Source organism: Hyaena hyaena, unplaced genomic scaffold, assembly GCF_003009895.1.
Source record: "Hyaena hyaena isolate Hyena2069 unplaced genomic scaffold, ASM300989v1 scaffold_14, whole genome shotgun sequence".
NCBI classification, from domain to species: domain Eukaryota; kingdom Metazoa; phylum Chordata; class Mammalia; order Carnivora; family Hyaenidae; genus Hyaena; species Hyaena hyaena.
Genome location: NW_024080646.1, coordinates 5,830,201 through 5,852,490, shown reverse-complemented (window position 1 = coordinate 5,852,490; position 22,290 = coordinate 5,830,201). Strand labels below are relative to the sequence as shown.

General features: G+C 34.4%; 1 protein-coding gene across 2 annotated transcripts in view; it reads right to left on the bottom strand.

Annotated features, from left to right (window-relative positions):
• The window catches only part of ROCK1 (Rho associated coiled-coil containing protein kinase 1), a 177,522-nt gene that overhangs the window by 56,983 nt on the left and 98,249 nt on the right, over nt 1–22,290 (bottom strand). The window contains exons 12-16 of one of the 2 annotated variants that reach the window (XM_039217786.1): nt 17,685–17,773; nt 15,611–15,659; nt 9,610–9,745; nt 7,883–7,974; nt 7,510–7,756 (exon numbers count right to left, since the gene is read on the bottom strand). In XM_039217786.1, coding sequence (XP_039073717.1) covers nt 7,510–7,756; nt 7,883–7,974; nt 9,610–9,745; nt 15,611–15,659; nt 17,685–17,773 — 613 coding nt within the window. The remainder of the gene's footprint in view (nt 1–7,509; nt 7,757–7,882; nt 7,975–9,609; nt 9,746–15,610; nt 15,660–17,684; nt 17,774–22,290) is intronic. The other variant, XM_039217790.1, reaches the window with a different exon arrangement.

Sequence of the window (22,290 nt, the reverse complement as noted above, 5' to 3'; positions counted from 1 at the left end):
TCTCAAAAACTGAATCAGAAAGACAGAAAATTTGAACAGACTGATTACTAGCAATGAAACTGAATTCGTAATTACAAAATTCCCAACAAACATAAATTCAGGACCAGATGGCATCAAAAGTGAATGGGACCAACATTTAAAGAAGAGTTAATATCTATTCTCAAATTAGTCCAAAAAATGGAGGAAGAAGGAAAAATGCTATGAGGACAGCATTACCCAGACACCAAAACAAGATAAAGACTCTACAAAAATGGGAAAACTATAGGCTAATTTCTCTGGTGAACATAGGTGCAAAAATTCTCAACATAATATTAGCAACCTGAATCCAACAATACATTAGAAAATCATTCACCATGATCAAGTGGGATTTATTCGCAGGAGGCAAGGGTGGTTCAATATTTGCAAATTAATCAGTCATAAATCACATTAACAAAAGAATAAAAACTACATGCTTTTGCAGAAAAAATTCATTCATAAATTTTATCACCATTCATGATAAAAATTCTCAACAAAGTAGGTTTAGAGGAAACATACCTCAACATAATAAAGAGCATATATGAGAAACCTACAGTGAACATAATACTCATGAGGAAACAGCTTTTCCATTAAGATCAGGAACAGAAAAGAATGTCCACTCTCACCGTTTTTATTCAACATAGTACTAGAAGTCCTAGCCATAGCCATCAGACAAGAAAAAGAAAATGTATCCAAATTGGTAAGAGAAAAGTTAAACTTTTGCTATTTGCTGATAACATGATACTATATATAGAAAACCCTAAAGACTTCACCAAAAAGCCATTATAATGAATACCTGAATTCAGTAAAGTTTTAGAATACAAAGTTAACATATATAAATCTGTTGCATTTCTATATACTAATAATGAAGTAGCAGAAATTATGAAAACCCCATGTACAATTATACTAAAAATAGTAAAATAATTAGAAAATAACTTAACCAAGGAGGTGAAAGACCTGTACTCCAAAAAGTATAAAACACTGATGACAGAAACTAAAGATGACACACATGAAAAATATTCCATGCTTATGAAGTGGAAGAACCAATATTATTAAAATGCCCAATCAAAACAGTATGGTATTGGCACAAAAATACAGATGAATCAATGGAACAGAATGAAGAGTCCAGAAAGAATCCCAAATTTATATGGTCAATTAATCTATGACAGAGGAGGAAAGAGTATACAATGAGGAAAACACAGTCTCTTCAACAAATAGGGCTGGAAAAACTGGATAACTACATGCAGAAAAATGAAACTGGACTACTTTCTTATATGATAAACAAAAATAAACTCAAAATAGATTGAAAACCTAAATGTGACACATGAAACCATACAACTCCTAGAAGAAAACACAGAAGAAAACACAGGTAGTAATCTCTTTGACATCAGGCATAGAAACATTTTTCTAGATATATCTCCACTGGCCAGGGAAATAAAAGCAAAAGGAAACTATTGGGACTATACCAAAATGATAGGCTTTTTGTACAGGGAAGGAAAGCATCAATAAAACAAAAGGCAACCTAGTGAATGTGAGAAGATATGTACAAATGACTTATCTGATAAGAGGTTAATATCCAAAACATACAAAGAATTTATACAGCTCAATACTAAAAAGCCCCACAAACAATCTTATTTATAAATGGGCAGAATGCCTGAATAGACATTTTTCCAATGTTGAGATAAGATGTTCAACATCTCTAATCAACAGGGAAATGCAAATCAAACCTCAATGAGATATCACTTTACACCTGTCAGAATGGCTAAATCAAAAACACAAGAAATAGTAAGTGTTGATGAGGATGTGGAGAAAAATGAACCTTTACGTACTGTTAACAGGAATGCAAATTTGTACGGTCATGGTGGAAACCAATATGGAGGTTCCCCCCAAAATTAAAAATATAATTACCATAAAATCCATAATTCCACTAGTGGGTGTTTACCGAAAGAAAACACAAACTAGCTGGGATATGGAAACAACCCAAGTGTGTATTAATAGAAGGGTGAAGAAGACGTGGTATACAAATACACAACAGAATGTTACTCAGCCATAAATGTGAATGAAATTTTATCATTTACAACAACAGGGATTGACTTAGAGGGTATTATGCCAAGTGAAATAAGTCAGTCTGAAGAAGACAAATGCCATAACGATTTCATTCATATGTATAATTTAAGAAACCAAACGAACAAAGAAGAAAAGAAACAAACAAAAATATACATTTAGATACAGAAAACTAGTGGTTCCAAGAGGGAAGGTGGGTTGGGGATGAGCACAACAGATTAAGGAAATTGAGTACATTTATCTTTTTATTTTTAAAAAAATGTTTCAAGAGAGAGAGTGAGGGACTGGGAGAGAGAGAGGGGTACAGAGGATCTGAAGCAGGCTCTATGCGGACAGTAGAGATCTTGACATGGAGCTAGAACTCACAAACCATGAGATCATGACTTGAGCAGAAGTTGAACCCTTAACTGACTGAGCCATTCAGGTGCCTCAAGAATACACTTATCTTGATAAACAATGAGAAATTCATAGAACTGTTGAATCATATTGTATACTGAAATTAGTATAAATACTGTATGTTAATTATACTTCAGAAAAAAAAATGGCAGACTAAAGAGACAAAAAATAAATGGAATCTTAGAAAAGTCACCAAGAGGTAAGAAAACTCACTAATTAGAAAATGGATGTTTTATTCTTCCAAAAAGCAACCCCAAAACCACAGTGACTAAAAAAAAAAAAAAAAAAAAAAGATACAATTTTCAAGCTCCCATGTAAGTTAAAAACAAAACAAAATTATGAAGTAAAAAGAAAATCATTAAAAATTTCAAAAAAAGTAAAAATCTGGTAATTAATAGCTTCTGATGACGATACCGTAAATTAAGAAATTAACAATTACAATGGGAAATAAGTATATCCTACCTTTGTCCATTAATAAGTTTTCCAAACATTTACCAACCTAATAGCACTGAGTACCCATGGCACCCAGGTTTCAGTCTCTGAATGCCATATGCCACAAAAAATGACTACTGTTCCTTAGAAAACTGGTAATTCCAGGTCTGGGAGAGAAAATAATTCTGGAAAGTGTATTATGCATAATAAAAAGAAAAGATGCAGTAAATTTGAAGAGATTCTCAGTAGCCTCAAATGAGCATCAATAAAAATACTGCAATGGACTAAAGCATATCAAACATTAAAATCCAAGAGTGCATAATATATTTAAAAATGTCACTGGTCTTCTTTAGAGGATGGAGGGAAGTGACTTATTGTTCCCAAATATGCTAAAAGGAAAGAATAAAGTATTTAGTCAGACTTTCTTTTATAAGCTGTACCTCAATATAACTATACGACTGAATAGAAATGTTTACCTTTATAGTAGTATTCCAGCTAACAAACGAATGAGAAATGATAAAAATAGATTATCACAGTTGAAAACTCCTAAATAGATACAGGATCTAGGCAATGATATGCAATGGCTGCTAACATCACAAAATAAGATAGCCAGACTTTACTTGCCTCCTGGTGCCTAAATAATATGCTTACAAGTATAAGAATACTTGCAGCCAAAATATTCTTTCAAAATAATTTAAAACTACAAAGAACAAAAAAGGGAGGGGAAACCTATTGATAAAAGAAACCTAAGGGACACATTAATGAAATGCAATGTATGGAGCTTGACAGGATCCTAACTGAAGCTAAATAAATACAACAAAAACAACATTATGGGACTACTTGAGGAATGTAAACACTGACTAGATATTTTACAATATTAATTGTTATCTTTTTTCCAGGTTTGATATTGTGGTTATTTTTTTTCCAAGTTCTTATCTTTGGGGTGCCTGGGTGGCTCAGTTGGTTAAGCATCGAATCCTTGATCTCATAGTTCATGGGATAGAGATCCATGTTGGGCTCTGTGCTGGCAGTGTGGAGCCTGCTTAGGTTTTCTTTCTCTCCCTTTCTCTCTGACCCTCCCCTGCTCATGCAAGTTCTCTCTCTCTCAAAATAAACAAAACATTAAAAAAAGTCCTTATCTTTAAGAGATACTAAAATATTTACAAGTTAAAGTAATACCTGAGATTTGCTTCAAAATAATTCAGTGTAATAGGTTTGGGAAGGGGAGTATGAACAAAACATGACTGGCTGCTAGATGAAGATTACTGAAGCTGGATGATGAGTACACAGAAGGGGATCATTATAATATTCTACTGCGGCATATATCTGAGATTTTCCAAAATTCAAAGTTAAAGAAGAAACCAATTAAACAATGGTGTTTAAAAAAAACTTTCTTTCTACACTTCAATCTAGTACACACACACACACACACACACAGGTATGTATGAGATAGTATGTGGCCCACAAAGCCTAAAATATTTATTAACCAGTTATGTTTGAGAAATCATTTCCCTAAAACACAAAGAAGCTTCTGCCCATTATGGATACATGGAAGACATTTACGTAGGTAACAGTCATGATCTTGTCAGAAGCCCCGCATCACAAACTATGAGAAATTTATATCTGAGGGACCTGAAATTTCTTACGAACCACAGAAGATTAATGTAAAATCTGTGAGATTTTTACCATGATGAATCTTTAATACATATATTGAGCCTCATATAAGTTGTGTGTTTTTTAAGTTTATTTATTTACATGTTGAGAGACAGAGTGCATGCAGGAGCATGGAAGAAGGAGGGCAGAGAGAGAATTGCTGTCAGTGTAGAGCCTGACCCAGGGCTTGATCTCACAAACCACGAGATGAACAAACCTTGATCTCACAAACCTGAGCTGAAATCCTGAGTCAGCAACTTAACTGACTAAGCCACCCAGGAGCCCCAAGTTGTGTGCATTTTTCAATGTATATGAGCTTTTTGATTCATGAAGCACTGAAAAAGGATAAACATCAACAATGAAGCATGCTATATATTTTCCTTGCCTTCACCAATATCTAAAAATTTGATCCAGTTACAACCATTGTTGATAAACATATGATGGTCTCTTCCTTGAAAGCAAAAACATTTCAAAGTTCAGTCATATCCAACAGATCACAGACTTAAATAATTTTAAAATTGGAATTGATATATAAGGGTCACCTATTCTAATCTCCTTGGTTTATAGATAATGAAGGCAGATGAAGTGACTTTCACACAGGTAATAAGCTGTACATAAAAAGACCTGGAGAAGTAATTTAAGGAAGTGAACTATGAGGTTTTTTTAATGCATATAATGAAGTTACTTTCTTGGTTACAGTCAGATCTATTTTAAGCCTAGTCCCTGAGAAATAAGATTGCACAACACCCCTCAGCTAAAAACCAATGGGAGATCCTAATTTCTGTTTCCATAGTCACAAAACCGGACCCTGACCTCTCTCCACAGAATTATAGCTAGTCATCAAGCCCCATGAGAGTTCAAACTATGTTCCCATCCTGTGACTAAGGTTAAAAGGGCTACCCCTCCTCCAACTTTCCCCTGAGACATCTGGCAACTTCTACGCGTATCTGTTTTGATTACATAGTATGGATCCTTTTGCTAATAGAAACAGAAAATAGAAAAATATGTGAGAAGTGGGTAGAGGCAGGCATCTTTTTGAAAACAAATTGATTATATTTCCATTACCAAAACTGTTTGTTTACTATTAGTCAGTTTTTTCCTTTTAGATTCATAAAGACAGCGATATCTATAATCCTAACCTTCCTAAGAACCTAATACTTTATTAGTAATGGGATTCTATTTCTGTAATTGAGTTTCTATTTGTGCCAACAATGCACAGGGAATTCCCCAGTTTTAATAGTTATAATCTTCTCTTGAATAGTCTCACTTTGAGTAAGGCTTTTGTGAATTAGGGATGTTTTAAAATTAAGTTTTCAGTAATTTGGCTATAAAATTAGAAATAACACATTACTGACCTCACAGGTGTGCCTGTGAGAGTGAAGATATTATAATGTGACAGAAAAGTAGGCGTTATCATGAAAAAAAAAAAATGCTAACCACTTTCAATTTCACCAAAGTCATTTTCTTTATGAGAGCAATATGATAAAAAATATATTACTTTACACTTAAAAATGATTAATATAGTAAATATTATGTTTTTAGCCACAATTAAAAAACTTTTTAAAAACTACCTTCCTCCTTTGATAAACAAAATGTGGTGTATACATACAATGGAACATTATTCTTCCTTTAAAAGGAAGAAAATTCTTATTTCTTTTTAAAACTTTAATTTTTATTATTTTTATTTTATTATTATTTTTAATGTTTCATTTATTTTTGAGAGACAGACAGAGTACCTATTGGGGAGATGCAGAGAGAGGGAGACACAGAATCCAAAGCAGGCTCCAAGGAGCCCAATGTGGGGCTTGAACTCATGAATCACAAAATCATGACCTGAGCTGAAGTTGAGCCAAAGCTCAACTGACTAAGCCACCCAGGCACCCCAAAATTTTAATTTTTTAAATTGAAGTATAATTAACAGTGTTATAATAGTTTCATGTATATAATACAATGATTCTACAATTCTGTACATTACTCAATGTTCACTGGTGAGTGTGTTCTTTACCTATTTCACCCACCCACTGATGGCAACCACCTGTTTGTTCTCTCTATTTAAGGGTCTGGTTTTTTGTCTGTTTTTTGTTTGTTCTTTTGTTTCCTAAGTTCCACATACGAGTAAAATCATATGGTATTTGTCTTTCTTTGATGGGCTTATTTCAATTAGCATTATACTCTCCAGGTCTACTCATGTTGTTCCAAATGGCCCCCACACACATACACAATTTTTATACATATATGTGTATATACATATATAAATTACTTTTTAATATAATACACAGTATATGTATATATACGTGTTATATATGTATATAGAATATACATATATATTACTTCTTTATCCATTCATCTATGGAAGGACACCTAAGTTAGTTCCATATCTTGGCTACTATAAATAATGCTACATTAAACAAAAGGGTGTATTCTCTTTTTCAATTTTGTGTTTTTGTATTCTTTGGGTAAATACCCAGTAGCAGAATTACTGGGTCATATGGTAATTCTATTTTTAATTTTGGGGGGAACCTCCATACTGTTTTCCACAGTGGGTGCACTGATTTGCATTCCCATCAGCAGGTGGGAGGTGCACTAGGGATTGTTCTTCTCCACATCTAAAAAAGAAGAAAATTCTGATACATGCTACAACATGGATGAATCTTGAAGACGCTATTCTAGAGAAATCAGACAGATACAAAAGGATAAATATTGTATGGCTCCTCTTTTATGAGGTAGTCAAATAAATTAATAGAGTAGAATGGTGGTTCTAAGGGACTGGAAGGATTGGAGAATGGGTAATTATTGATTAATGAGTATAGAGTTTTAGTTTGGGATGATAAAAAAGTTCTGGAGATGAATAGTAGTTGTGGTTGCATAAAAATGGACTTTATGTTACTGAGGTGTACACTTAAAAATGGCTAAAACAGTAAATTTTAGCACAGTAAGAAAAAATATTACCTTGAAGATCTCCAATCATCTCAGAATCATGACCTCTGTCTCTTCGTTCAGCTTCTAACACAGCTTGCAGCTGATAATAGTCCTTGTCCATTTGTGTCTTGGAATTCTCTAAAATTCTATTTCTCTCCTGCAATTCTCTGTTTAAGGACTCCAGCTGACTAATTGACTTACTCATCTCTGTGTGAGTCTTCCTTAATCTTACAGCTGTATCTGATTCTGTCCTAAGTAAATCATTGGCTTCTTCTAGCTATAAAAAACAAAAAACAAACAAACAAAAAAAAAACAGAGAGAGAGCAAGAAAATAGGTTTTTGACCAAAATACAAACTTACTTTAATTAATTAAAATTAAAACAAGCTCAGTCCAAAAACTTACCTGCTTTTGTAACTGTGTCAGCTTCTCATTGGCAAGCTGTGAATTCTGACTTACTTTCTTTAAGTCTTCCAACTGATCCTTTAATGTAGAAACTAGAAAATGGAAGAACAAATACAGAAATTAGAAGGTTATCATTGAGGAAACAGAAATACCTTAAAAAAAAAAAAAAGAAAGAAATTTAGTCTCAGGCCATAGTCAGCTACATTAGGTCCACTCCTAAAGTCATATTTCATCATGTAGGTACTTATATTTATTTTTTTTAATTTTTATTTATTTCTAGGAGAGAGAGAGAGAGAGAGAGACAGCGTGAGCAGAGGAGGGTCAGAGAGAGAGGGAGACACAGACTCTGAAATAGGCTCCAGGCTCTGAGCTGGCAGTCAGCACAGAGCCCGACTCGGGGCTTGAACCCACGAACCGCGAGATCATGACCTAAGCGAAAGTCGGACGCTTAACCGACTAAGCCACCCAGGTGCCCCAGGTACTTATATTTAAATTCAACAAAAAGTACATCAATGTTTTACAATATAGACTGCAACAGATTTGTTTCCAGCCTTGTAATAATTAAATTCTTTCTTCTTTTTTTTTTTTTAACATTTACTTTTGAGAGAAAGAGAAACAGAGAATGAACAGGGGAGGGGCTAAGAGAAGGAGACACAGAATCTGAAGCAGGCTTCAGGCTCTGAGCTCTCAACACTCAGCCCAACACAGGGCTCGAACTCATGAACCGTGAGATCATGACCTGAGTCTAAGTCGGACATTCAACCAACTAAGCCACGCAGGTGCCTCAATATTTAACTTCAATAGGGTCAATCTATTAGAGAAGTGTAATAAAGCTAGTTCTAGTATTATTTATTTTGAGTAGCATAAATATTTGAATACCTAAATATCTAAAAAATAGTTCAAAATTCAAAAGGTACCAAATGGTCTTAGTGTAGAATAAGCTTTCTTCCCTCCATAGTTTTCCAGTCCTTCTGGTTCTCATTCCAAGCAACAACTACTACTAATTTCTTGCATATGCTTTGTAAGACAGTGTATGTATCCATACCCTCATACATAAAAACACACAAAATATATTTTTTCCACATCTACACACACACACACACACACACACACACTTAAGCATATATAGACAAGTACTCTCATTTTAAACAATTCTTTTTTTTTCTCCACTTAAAGGTACATCTTAGACATAATACCACAATGAATACCTTGTTTATATCAGTGTGCATGTGCACAAGTGCATACATAAATTAATTCCCAGAAATGAAATCACTGAATCAAAGGGTATTGAAAGATATTTTAAGTATATTTTTAACACTAATATGAAAAAAACATGAAATTTTAGTTAATAGTTCTCAAATCCTACTTGTAAGAAAAAAGTGCCTAGAGAGCTTATAAAAAATATGAAGGCCCAGGCCACATGTCTAGATCAATTCAGTCAGAACTTCCAGAGTTTACACATGAAATTAGTATTCTTTAAAGCTTCCCAAGAGATTCCAATATGCATACAAGGATGAAAATCACTCTTTTAGCTAAAACAGGACTACTGACTTTAACATGTTATACATTTATCTTGGAACATGGGTAATTAGCTCATGAGATGTCTTAGGGCTGTGTCTTCAAAAGTATATCATAGGCCTGCCCTAACCTTAAGACACCTCATGACAAAGACCTCAAGGATAGTTAGCCAGAAATTCCAGTGTTTTTCAAAAATAGAAACAATTTACCTTCATTTTCTACATTTCTCCTCTTCTCATTTTCCTGTTCTACTTTTCTTTGGTATTCATTAATTCTATGCTGTAGCAACATTTTCTCTTTCTCAATCTGAGACACTGTAGATTCTAGGTTTCTTCTTTGATTACCCTGAAAACATAATGATAAAAGTCACCACTGCAATGAAACTCTTTATTTATTTATAGGAATACTGTTTTTTTTAAAAATAAAACACACAATGGGGTGCCTGGGTGGCTCAGTCGGTTAAGTATCTGACTCATCATCTCCCAGTTTGGGAGACTGAGCCTTGTGTCAGGCTCCGAGCTGTCAGCTTGGGATTCTCTCTCTACCACCTTCCCTCCCTCTTCTCTCTCTCAAAATAAATAAATAAACTTAAAAAAAAAAAACTTAAGATGGATTTCTTTAGTACAAAATCAGAAAGTACCTGCTAACGACAACTTTCTAAGAACAGAATTAGCTTGCTTTTATAAGAAGACTGAGAGAATCCCCTTATTTGAATTAGATACAGAAAATTTTCAGATTTTTAAATCCATGAATATAAAAACTCTATGAATCTTATCAGAAAGCTATTTTATTAGTTTATGATGACCACACTGCATTATATTACCAGTATTTTGGTTTATTTACTATCCTAAATTAAAGCTATAAATATGAAAGATAATACTTATACATTTGATAATTAAATGGTGCAAAACTCATATGGTACCAAATGCTAGTGTGTGCAGTAAGCTCCCTAGTCCCTGTGTGTCTCCTTTAATCCTCTTCTTGTCCCAACAACTTACCTTTTCTACAATGTTCTATGTATCTACCTACCAATGCATATTTAAAAAGTAATGAAGAAAACACTTATTTTAGAAAATAAAACCACAAGGGAGGGGAGGGTTAAAAAAATTCCCAAACTTTCACAACTTAAAAATTTATCTTCTTTTTTGAGTTACCACTTCCATATCTTGCTTCTGAAGCTTCATATTTTAATTTTTTTTATTTTTAAGACTCCGCACTGGGAAAATCTCCTTTATAGTGTTTTTCTGGGCTTTCCTATCATTAAGCAAAACTCATGTTTTAAGGATGATGCTGTTAGGTATAGTAAAATTTGCAGAGATCATCCATGATCTTCCCAATTCTAAGATTTTATCATTCTAACTATTTTTTTTATTTTTAAATTTTGATTTAAGGAAGTTGCAAAGATAATACACAGAGAGAGGTTCCTTGTACTCTTCCACTCAATTTCCCCTGATATATTTTACGTGACATTAGTACAGTAACAAAATCAGGAAATTGACTTATGGTATAAAGTATGTATGGTTCTGTTATTTTAGCTCATGTGTAGATTCATGGAACTACCATCACAATCAAGATACAGAACTGTTCCAGAGCGCCTGAGTCGCTCCATCGGTTAAGTGTCAGACTTCGGCTCAGGTCATGATCTCACAGTTCCTGGGTTTGAGCCCTGTGTTGGGCTCTGAGCTGACAGCAGCTCGGAGCCTGGAGCCTGTTTCGCATTCTGTATCTCCTTCTTTTCTGACCCTTCCCTGCTCACACTGTCTCTTTCTCTCAGAAATAAATAAAACACTTAAAAAAAAAAAAAAAAGGATACAGAACTGTTCCATTGGCACAAGATCTTCCAGCCAGCCACCATTTAGAGCTTAGAAGCTGCCCTTCTCCCACCACCCGCATTCCTGGCAACCAGTAATAGGTTCCCCATCTGTATAATTTTGTCATTCTTTGAGGATACTGTATTAATGGAATCATACAATATGGACCTTTTTGGAGTGGCTTTTTACACTCGATATAATGCTCACAAGATTCATCCAAGTTGTTGTATCAATAGTTCATGCCTTTTTGTTGCTGAATAGTACTCCATGGTATAGATATATCAAAGCTGGTTCAACCATTCACCTATATGGTAGGACATTTTGATCATTCCTAGATTTTGGCATTACAAATAAGGCTACTATGAACAGTAATATACAGGTTTTTGGGGGATATAAGTTTTTATTTTTTCTAGGATAAATGCCTAATAGTGCAATTGCTGGGTCGCCTGGTAGATGTATGCTTAGTATTTTAGGCAACTGCTAAAGTACTTTCTAGATTGGCTGTACAATTTTAAATTCCCATTTGCAATGCATGAGTGAAACAGTTTATATTCTTGCCAGTTTTGGTATTGATGCTATTTTTTATTTTACTTGCTCTAATGATTATAAACTGATTTCTCATGAAGGTTTTAATTTGCATTTCCCTCATGGCTAATGATGTTGAGCATCTCTTTATGTGTTTGTCGTCCACTTTGATGAAAGTTATATGTCTTCTGCCAATTTTCAAATAGGATTATTTGTTTATTCAACTGTTGAACTTCAGAGTTTTTTTTAATATTCTAGATAGAGTCCTTTGTGATATACATAGTTTGCAACTATTTTTTCCCCCATTTATTTCTTGTCATTTCATCTTATCATGGTCTTTCACAAAACAAACATTTTAATTCTGATGAAGTACAATTTGTTGAATTTTTTCCTCATTTGGATCATGTTTGTGGTATCATGTTTAAGAACTTTTCACCAAGCTATAGGTCCCAAGGGTTTTCACTTTTTTTCAGGAAAGTTTTATATTTTTATGTTTACCTTTAAATATATGACCCATTTTGAATTAATTTTTGCATAAAGTGTGAGACCTAAGTTGAGGTTCATATCTTGGTCTATGGATATCTTATTGCTATGGTCTATGGATATCTAAGAAGCACCACTTGTTAAAAAAGATTATCTTTCCTCCATTAAATTGCTTTTGCACCTTTGTAAAAAATCAGTTGGCTGTAAATGAGGGATACTGATCTATGATTTTCTTCATAGTACTGACTTTGTTAGATTTTGTCATCTGGGTAATTCTAGACTCATAAAACTCACTGGGGAGTGATCCCTTAAATTTTCTGAAAGAGACAGTGTACAGTTGGTATTAATTCTTCTTAAAACACTTGGTAGAACTCTCTAGTAAAAACACCTGGTCCTGGAGATCACTTTTTGGGAACCTTTTAAATTATGAATTCATTTTAACAGTTATGTAGGACTATTCAACTAATCTATTTTACACTGCGTGAGTTGTGATAGTTGTTATTTTTGGAGGAATTAGTCCATTCCACCTAAATTTCATACTTACATGTTTAGAATTATTTGTGGTACTCCTTTATGATCCTTTTGGTATCTGTAGGGACATGCTTGCCTTGTTTTATTCATGATATGATCATTTGTGTCCTTGTTTTCCTTTATCGATCTTGCTAAAAGTCTGTCAATTTCCCAAATACCTGGGTTTTTATTTTCACTGATTTTCTCTACTGTTTTTCTGTTTTTAATTCCACTGATCTCTACTCTTTCTCTTTCCTTTGGGTTTATTTTGCTCTTCTAAGGTTTTTTTTTTTTTTAATTATTTATTTCTGAGAGAGAGAGAGAGAGACAGAGACAGAGACAGAGACAGAGACAGAGACAGCGTGAGCAGGGTGGGGGTCAGAGAGAGAGGAAGACACAGAATCTGAAACAGGCTCCAGGTTCTGAGCTAGCTGTTAGCACAAAGCCTGACATGGGGCTCAAACCCATGGACCATGAGATCATGACTTGAGCTGAAGTCGGACGCTTAACCGACTGAGGCACTCAGGTGCCCCTTGCTCTTCTAAGTTCTTGAGGTAGGCGCTTAGATGATTGATTTGAGATTTTTCATCTTTTCTAATGTATGCCTTTAGTGTATACATTTGCCTTAGAGCACTATGTTAGCTGCATCCCACAAATTTTGATGTTCTATTTTCATTTTCATTGTTCAAACATTTTTTTAAAGATGAAGAGCCATAATTTATTTTCTTATTGTATGGCTGACACACAATGTTATATTAGTTTCAGGTATACAGCACAGGGATTCAACAATTCTACACATTACTCTGTGCTCACCATGTAAGTGCAGTCACCATACAATGTTATTACAATATTACTGACTATATTTCCTATACTATACATTTCACCTCCAAGATTTTAGAGCTAGAAGTTTGTAACTTTTTTTTTTTACTTGTTTTTTAAAATGTTTTCTTTCTTTCTGAGAGAGAGAGAGAGAGAGACAACATGAACAGGGGAGGGTCGGGGAGAGAGGGAGACACAGAATCTGAAACAGGCTTCAGCCTCTGAGCTAGCTGTCAGCACAGAGCCTGATGCGGGGCTCGAACCCATGAACCATGAGATAATGACCTGAGCCGAAGTCGGACACTTAACCGACTAAGCTACCCAGGCACCCCGGAGAAGTTTGTACCTCTTAATCCTCTTCACTGATCTTACCCATATCCCCAGCAATAATCAGTTTGTTCTCTGTATTTAAGAGTCTGTTTTTCTGTTTTGTTTTCCAGATTCCATATATAAGTGAAATTATATACTAGCTTTCTTTCTCTGTCTGCCTTATTTTACTTAGCATAAAACCCTCTGGGCCCATCTATGTTGTTGTAAATGGCAAGATTTCATTTTTTTTTTTGTAAGAGCCATTACTCTAACATAACTGTATGATACATAATTAACATTCCAATATATTCTTTCATTCCCCTTTAGACATACTCTTTGACCTATGGATTATTTACAACTGTGTTGTTTAGTTTCCATATGTTTGCAGAATTGCTTGGTATCTATTAGTCATTCTAGTTTGATTACTTTTTGGTCAGAGAACACATTCTGTATAATTTTAATTTTTTTTGGTAGAAGTTTGCTCAGGATATGGTATCTGTTGGTATTTATTCCTTGAATGGTTGAAAAAAAATGTATATTTTGCTCTTGTCAGTGGAAGGTTCTACAAATGTTAAACAGATCTTGTTGGCTGATGGTGCAGTTGAGTTCTCCTATAGGTTTGCTGATTCTCTGTGTACAGAGTGGTTTTTAAATTTTTTAATGTTTTTATTTATTTCTGAGAGAGAGAAAGAGAGACACAGCATGAGCAGGGAAAGGTCAGAGAGAGAGGGAGACACAGAATCCGAAGCAGGTGCCAGGCTCTGAGCTAGCTGTCAGCACTGAGCCCCATGCGGGGTTCGAACCCACAAACCGTGAGATCATGACCTGAGCCGAAGTCAGACGCTCAACCAAGTGAGCCACCTAGGCACCCCTGCAAAATGGATTTCTTAAATAGAACTAAATAAATAGTACTAATTACACACTGACCAATGGCAATCTAGCAAAATATTATACGTATATGTATAACATGTGTATGTATGTCATACATTTGCATATCCAAAGCTACACGTGAAAAAAAAATTGACAGATACTATTCCTCAAGAGTAAAGTAAAACAGCACAAAAACCATCAGAGAGATTATATCTAAAAAAAAAAAAAAAAGAAAAAAAGTCCTCCAACACCCCCCCAAAAAACAAAAACAACAAAGGAAGTAATAAATAAGAAGGCCATATAAAGTATATTTCTTTGAAGGGTACTCTATACACATAGTAGAAAGATATTTATAAACTTGTCAAAAGGAACGACAATGTATTATGTATTTGTAAACAAACATCTGAAACATGAAATGTTTCCCTGCTAATAAAAACTTCTTGCTATGTGACCATGGAAAACATGAATGATTCTAAAATCAATATATTCCTATTTGATCACATAAATTTATGTTAATGTCAGTCCTTTTTAAATTGTATTCTTTCCTCTTTCCTATCTGTCTGTCTCTTTCTGATGTAGCTCTGGATCCCATTTGATTCTTTCTCCTTTCTTGCTTTTCAAATGTTAAGAACGACTGAATGAAATTTATGTACTAAAATTTCAACATGGTTCTAGAATAAAACTAGACAAAGGAAACTAAAGTATATCTAATCTGTATCACTTGAATGTGCAGCTCCAAAGTGAGACTTTCATCATAGTTTTTTGACTCTGTTCTATCTTTAAACCTATAAAGTTCAAATGCAATTTTCTTAGAAAATAAAACAATCTGAAAGAGGGAAAAACTCTCAAAAAGGGAAACTTCTGATTAGGAAACAAAAAGTACCTCTTCATCCAATTCTTTCATTATCTTGTCTAGTTTTATCTTTGAAGTTCTGTAAAAACAAAAGCAATATAGATTAGAAATATGTTTATCTTTTTATTGCTCAGGGGTGCAACACCACATTCTTTACTTTTCCATTTAACTAAGATGTCTTAACGTTTTTGTGCTGTGGATCCTGTCTGGCAGTCTGGTGAAGCCTTTGGGCTTTTCTCAGAATAATATATTTTAAAGCATAAAATAAAAGGATTAAAAAAGCCAAAAATAATATTAAATAGGGTCTTATTTTTAAAAATGTATGTTTCCATAATATGTGTGGCTTCTTTATTAATATATCAAATCACAAGATCTAGTGGCAGTAATTTCCAAGTAGTGATGCACACAAATGATAGAGATAACTATAATATATGAAAATATCTGTGGTATCAGTAATAAAAAAAAATTCACAGCTATTGCTAATAGATGTAGATTACTGCTTTTGTTCCTAGTGGAAGGAAATGTTGAATTTTAGTTAGAAGTAGGGAAAATACTTTTTCTCATCCAAATTTAAGGACCTTGAATTCACCCATGGACTCTTTGGGGGAGGGACCCTATGGATTCCAGGTTAAAGATCCCTGAACTCCCTCATGTAATACTTGCTAAAAAACAAAAATTAGCCACTTAACCTTTATACAAGATTAAATAATGAAGGGAAACGTGGCATATACAACTCAGTAAATATTCCACTTAACAACTGGGGTGAGAAGTTGAGATAAACTAAGAGTGTATTATCTCCATCACAATTTGTTTTCTTTGGCTCTGAACAGAATTCTGGGCTTCAAATCTGCATATGCAACGTTTTACATGTACATTTCATCCAATAGCTCACTCAGCATGCCTAAAGTGTTATTCCCTCTGCCCCACACCCATACCCATAATACCAATTTGTTTCTACTGTAAATGTCCCTAAGAAAGGACATGACATAGGAACCATCCTTGACTCATCTTCCTCCTTCATTCCCATTTAGTTGAATAAATGTCAAGTGCGTGCTGCCAACTAACCAGAGGGTTCATTTTAAAAAACAAATTTGATCAGTTTTTTTTTAAACTAAGCTTTATAACTTTCAATGTTTTTCCATCATCTTAGGATAAATTCCAAATTTCTTAGCTTGTCAAAAACAAAGTCCACCAAGATCTAGATTCTGTTGATCTTCCCACCCTCATTCCTCTCTAACATTTTCCTATCATTACAGACCACTTTGGCCATTCCTATTTCTTCCTCAAATTGGTCTCCTCCATTGCCACTACCATTAGATTAATTCTGGATGTATAAACTTCTCAACATTTATGTATTTCCATATTTTATACTTAAAAATTCCTTCCAAATCCTGAGGTCAGTTATTTCCTTACATACAGTGGTTTTTTGAAAAAAGTTTGTATTATATACTTATGTATTTAATCTATCAGTAATGGTATACAATAAGAGTTCTACTTGTTTCCTCTTAGGTCGAATCATAAAACTGGCAGTTTTCCCAATTCCATTTGTTGAATACTTAATCTCCATGTTACCTCTCTATTTCATTTATTCAATAGTATCCACAAAAAATATGAAGCTATTGTTTGTAGTTAATAAGTAACTCAGTATTGTGCTAGGTTATTTTAAATAATCTTGATCATTATATATTTCATAAATATACAAGCTCTTATTAGATTTAGTGGATTTTAATATTTAACATTTACATTTTAAAAAGCACCTTATTTAATGTAAAGTAACTTGCTCTTTCACTCAGGTAATTAAAATGGGAGAAAAAGGTAATAAATCAGGCACTAAGTGAATTGGCACTATAGTTTTTTAATAAAGACTTATAGGAGCAAATACACTTTAAATATTCTGAGGATAATATGTCTATAACTAATGCCAACATAAATATTACTTTCCAATTCTAGCCAAGACATTCTTCATTGAATGTACATAAGCAGTAACCCTTATATAACCATCTTATTTCCAATTAATTTTCAAGTGTTTTACAGAAGGCAAGTTTTAAAGTAAGTAGTTGCTATATAACTTTTAATGTTAAAAACATACAAAGTATATTCTCACCTGCACTTCTGCTCCATTTCATCTTTTAATTGCATTTCATTATGCAGTTGTTCCTCCAGCTTATAAATTGTTTTTTGCAAATTTTCCTGCTTTAATCAAAAACAAAACAAAACTCATCCTACTAAGAATATTCATAGAGAAGTTAAAAATAGTAAGTTTATGTTGTCCTATGCCTATTCAAGAAGTAATTATTTGGTTCAATCTTACCCCTTTCCTTTTGATCTTATTAATTTAACAAGCATTTTTCAACACCTACAAATATCTCAGGCACTGTGGTAGACATTAGTAATATAAAAAATTAAAAAGATTTGGTCCCTGTGCTTCTGAAGCTAAGAGCTAAGCAGAGGGGCATGAATAGAAGGGTGAAAAGAACCAATAATAATCCAAAGACATACACACAAATATTACAATATAACGTAGTGATGATATAGTTATATATCAGATATTCTGAAGGAGGGAAGAGGTCACATCTAATTCCACCAGGAAAATGTAATGTTTGAAATGAGACCTACAAAATGAGAGATATTTACTAAGTAGAAAAGGTGGCAGAAGCAAGCACTTTAGCCAGAATAAATGGGTCCAAAAGTAGAGAGGTAAAAAAAAAAAAAAAAAGATATATTTTGGAAATGGGAAGAAATCAAATACAGGCAGAGGCCAGAACATAAGAAAAAAAATGAGTCACATAAAATCTGCAAAGGTGAGTGAGACCATGATTCTTGTATGCAAAAACAGGAGTTAGGGACTTTAACCTATAAGCATTTAAGAAAAGGAAACAACATTGTATCTGCATTTTATTTTAGAGACAGAGAGAGAATGCGAGCAGGGAAGAGGTCAGAGGAAGAGAGAATCTCAAGCAACTCCATGCTGAGTGTGGGGCTCCATCCCACAACCCTGGGGCCATGACCTAAGCCAAAATCAAGAGTTGGATGATGCCCAACTGATGGAGCCACCCAGGCATCCTTATTACTTTTTTTTTTTAGTTTCTGCATTTTAAAAATACCACTTCAGTAACAATAAGGTGAAAAGAATAGAGGAAAGAGAAATTCTAATCAAGGTAACCAGTTAACAGGCTTTTGAGACAGTTTAGGCAAAAAAGAATATAGGTTTGATATGAGGCAGAGGCTGTAGGGATGAAGAGGAGGAAATGGATAACTGTCACTCAGAAGGCAGAATTAATAACCTAATAACTGATTAGAAATAAGAAATGAAAAAGTACAGCAGAGGGAATAGTCAATAACATAGTAACATGTATGATGACAGTTGGTAACTATACTCATTATAGTGAGCATTGAGTAATGTATAGAATTGTCAAGTCACTATGTTGTACACCTGAAACTAATGAATCATTTTATGTCAACTGTACTTCAATGATACAAGTTTTTTAAAAATCAAAGTGGGATGGGGCACCTGACCGGCCCAGGTCATGATCTCATGGTATGTGAGTTCAAGGTCCACATTAGGCTCTCTGCTGTCAGCACAGAACTTGCTTTGAATGCTCTGTCCCCTTCTCTCTCTGCCCCTCCTCCACTTATTCTCTCTCTCTCTCTCAAAAATAAACTTTTAAAAATAAACTAAAAAATTTAAAAGTGGGATTCTGAAAAAAAATGTCAACAGAAGAAAGAAAGAAAGAAAGAAAGAAAGAAAGAAAGAAAGAAAGAAAGAAAGAAAGAAAGAAAAGAGAAAAAGAAGGAAGGAACACAGTACCATTACAAAAGGGAACACACAAGAGCTGCTTGGGAGGGGATAGAGAGAGGATGAATTTAGCTCTGGCATAGGATGAAGTGTCTGAGAAGATGACAGGAAAAGAAATCCAATCAGAGAGAGAGAGAGGAGAGACAGATACAGCTCTGGAGTTCAGAGGAGCAACCTGCATATGCACGCACGAGATTACAGACAGAAAATGCAGACAGCCAAGATCAGAATCATCTTGAGAAACATTTAACAAAGGGGAGGGAGAGAAGAAGGAGAGAGAAGGGGGAAAAGATCCTGCAAAAGGGATGGAAAATAAAATCTACAGAGGTGGGAATGAAACAGAAGGAAATAAAGGGAACATGAAAGAATTATAAAAATTCAAAGAACGAGGAACTGATTAATCTGTCACTTGCAGTAAAAAAGAAAAACAAGATAGGAATCAAAATTATTCACTATATTTGTCAACTGCAAAGCTGTTCGTTAGCATTGCTGGAGGGCTTTCAAGTAAGAGTTGAAAATTAAATCAGTTGACTTTTGTATTTAGCTCTGTTAACAGAAACAGTATGCGCATCAAATTTTTACTCTTCCCCTGTGATCTCACCAGAGCAAAAGATAAAAGATAACAGCAGCCACTGACAGAAACTTCGGGGCAATCACCATTGAACAAGATCAACTCAAAGAAAAGATTCTACTAAATATGTTCTGAAGTTTGATGTACCAATAATCCCAAAGGTAAGTATACAATAAGAGCTGGGTTACAGCAGCTCCTATTGTCATCTTCCCTAGGTCAAAGATTCTTTAATTTTAAAGATTTCTGAGCCATTTTTAACTATATAACTTGAATAGGTCTAGAGGAATAGGAATGTAAAAGACATAGGTGGTCAAAAACAACTAACAGGTACTCATACAGCTTATTCTCCTTTTTTCCACTTTCCCTTACATCACCTGTTCTCTTACATTTAAGTGTAAATATATTAAAAAGCAAGAGAATTACATCAGCTTTTAAAATATGATTGCTACTTACATTACCCACCTCAGTTAATAATATGTAGGCCACAATACACAGAGTTCAAAAAACGCTCCAAGGATGGCCAAGTAATTATTTCTAATATATTTCTTTTAAGTAAGCTCCATGCCGAATATGGGGCTTGAATTCAAGGCCCCGAAATCGAGGATCACATGCTCTAGTAACTGAGCCAACCAGGTGCCCCAATTGTTTTTAGTATTTTCTTTTTTTTTTTTTTTTAAATTTTTTAATGTTTTATTCATTTCTGAGAGAGAGAGAGACAGCGTGAGCATGGGAGAACCAGAGAGAGAAGGAGACACATAATGTGAAGCAGGCTCTAGGCTCTGAGCTGGCTGTCAGCAAAGAGCCCAACGCAGGGCTTGAACCCACAAACCGTGAGATCATGACCTGAGCCGAAGCCAGACGCTTAACCGACTGAGCCACCCAGGCACCCCTGTTTTTAGTATTTTCAAGAAAAGTCCTGGTCAACTCTAAAGGACCTTCTTAAATCTAAGATTTTTTAACCTCTGTCTCATAAACATGAGCTATATGAACAACAAAAAGGACTCCTGTCTCTAATAATTACTTAAAACAATAATTTTCAGTGGACAAATTAGATGATGCTGACTATACTGGTTATTCTCTCATTTGCTTTCTCTCTTTTCTAGCCATGAAATCCATCCTCTACCATTCTTTGGCTTGAAGTCTATAGACTACATTACCTGGGTTTATTGTCCTGTGACTTCAGGGTTCGTTTTGATATATGGGAGACACCAGGTGGATATCAGAAAGTGGGATAATGAAAGTATTCATTCTCCCTGCTGTTTTATTGCCTTACTGTGGTGCTAGCAGTGTTCTATATTCTATGTTCCTCTTTGATGATGCTAGGCTTTTCTGAACTATGGTAACAATATTGGTCTCTCCTTGTCCTTTCAAACTAGGGGACAATAGCTTCCCACTATTGCTGATCAATGAATATTTTTGCACCCTTTATTTGTTGCTCCTCTTGACCCTGCTCATGGCACTGTAAACAGTCCTTTCATTAAACTCTTTTAATGAACGAACAAAATGTGGTATATACACAGAATACAATATATTCAGCCTTAAAAGGAATCAAATTATGATACGTTTTACAACATGGAGAAACCATGGCTAAATGAAATAAGCCAATCACAATAAGTCAAATGTAGTATGATTCCACTTACATGAGGTATCTAGAATAGTCAAATTCATAGAGACAAAGAAAGTAGAATAGTGATTACTCAGGGCTGGGAGTAGTGGAATAATGAGTTTAATGTGCACAAAGTTTTAATCTGGGATGAAGAAAAGTTCTGAGGATACATGGTGGTAGTTAGAAAACAATGTGAAGGTGATTTTTTTAAAATGTTTTTAAATTTATTTTTGAGAGACAGAAAGCAAGTGGGGGAGAGGCAGAGAGAGAGAGAGAGAGAGAGAGAGAGAGATCGAGATCGAGAATCTGAAGCAGGCTCCAGGCTCTGAGCTGTTAGTACAAAGCCTGACATGGGCCTCAAACCCACAAACCTTAAGAGTGTGAATTGAGCTGAAGCCAGATGCTTAACCGACTGAGACACCCAGGTGCCCCTGTTGCCACAGAACTAAACACTTAAAAATGGCTAAAATGGTAAACTTTGCTATGTATATTTCATCACATACACAACACTCTCTTTAGTTAAATCTTTTGTCTATGTTACCTGTTTTCCTGTCAAGACGCTTACTGATACATTGATTTACCATAAATTCCTAATTCCAAAAATGAGAAAGACTGCCACTGTCAATCTATATAATAATTTACAGTTTACTATCTCCACATAAAATATCACATTTGATATGCAGGCAAGAAATAAAGTTGGAAGGAGACAGTAGGTTAAAAAAAATGCTATCAAAATT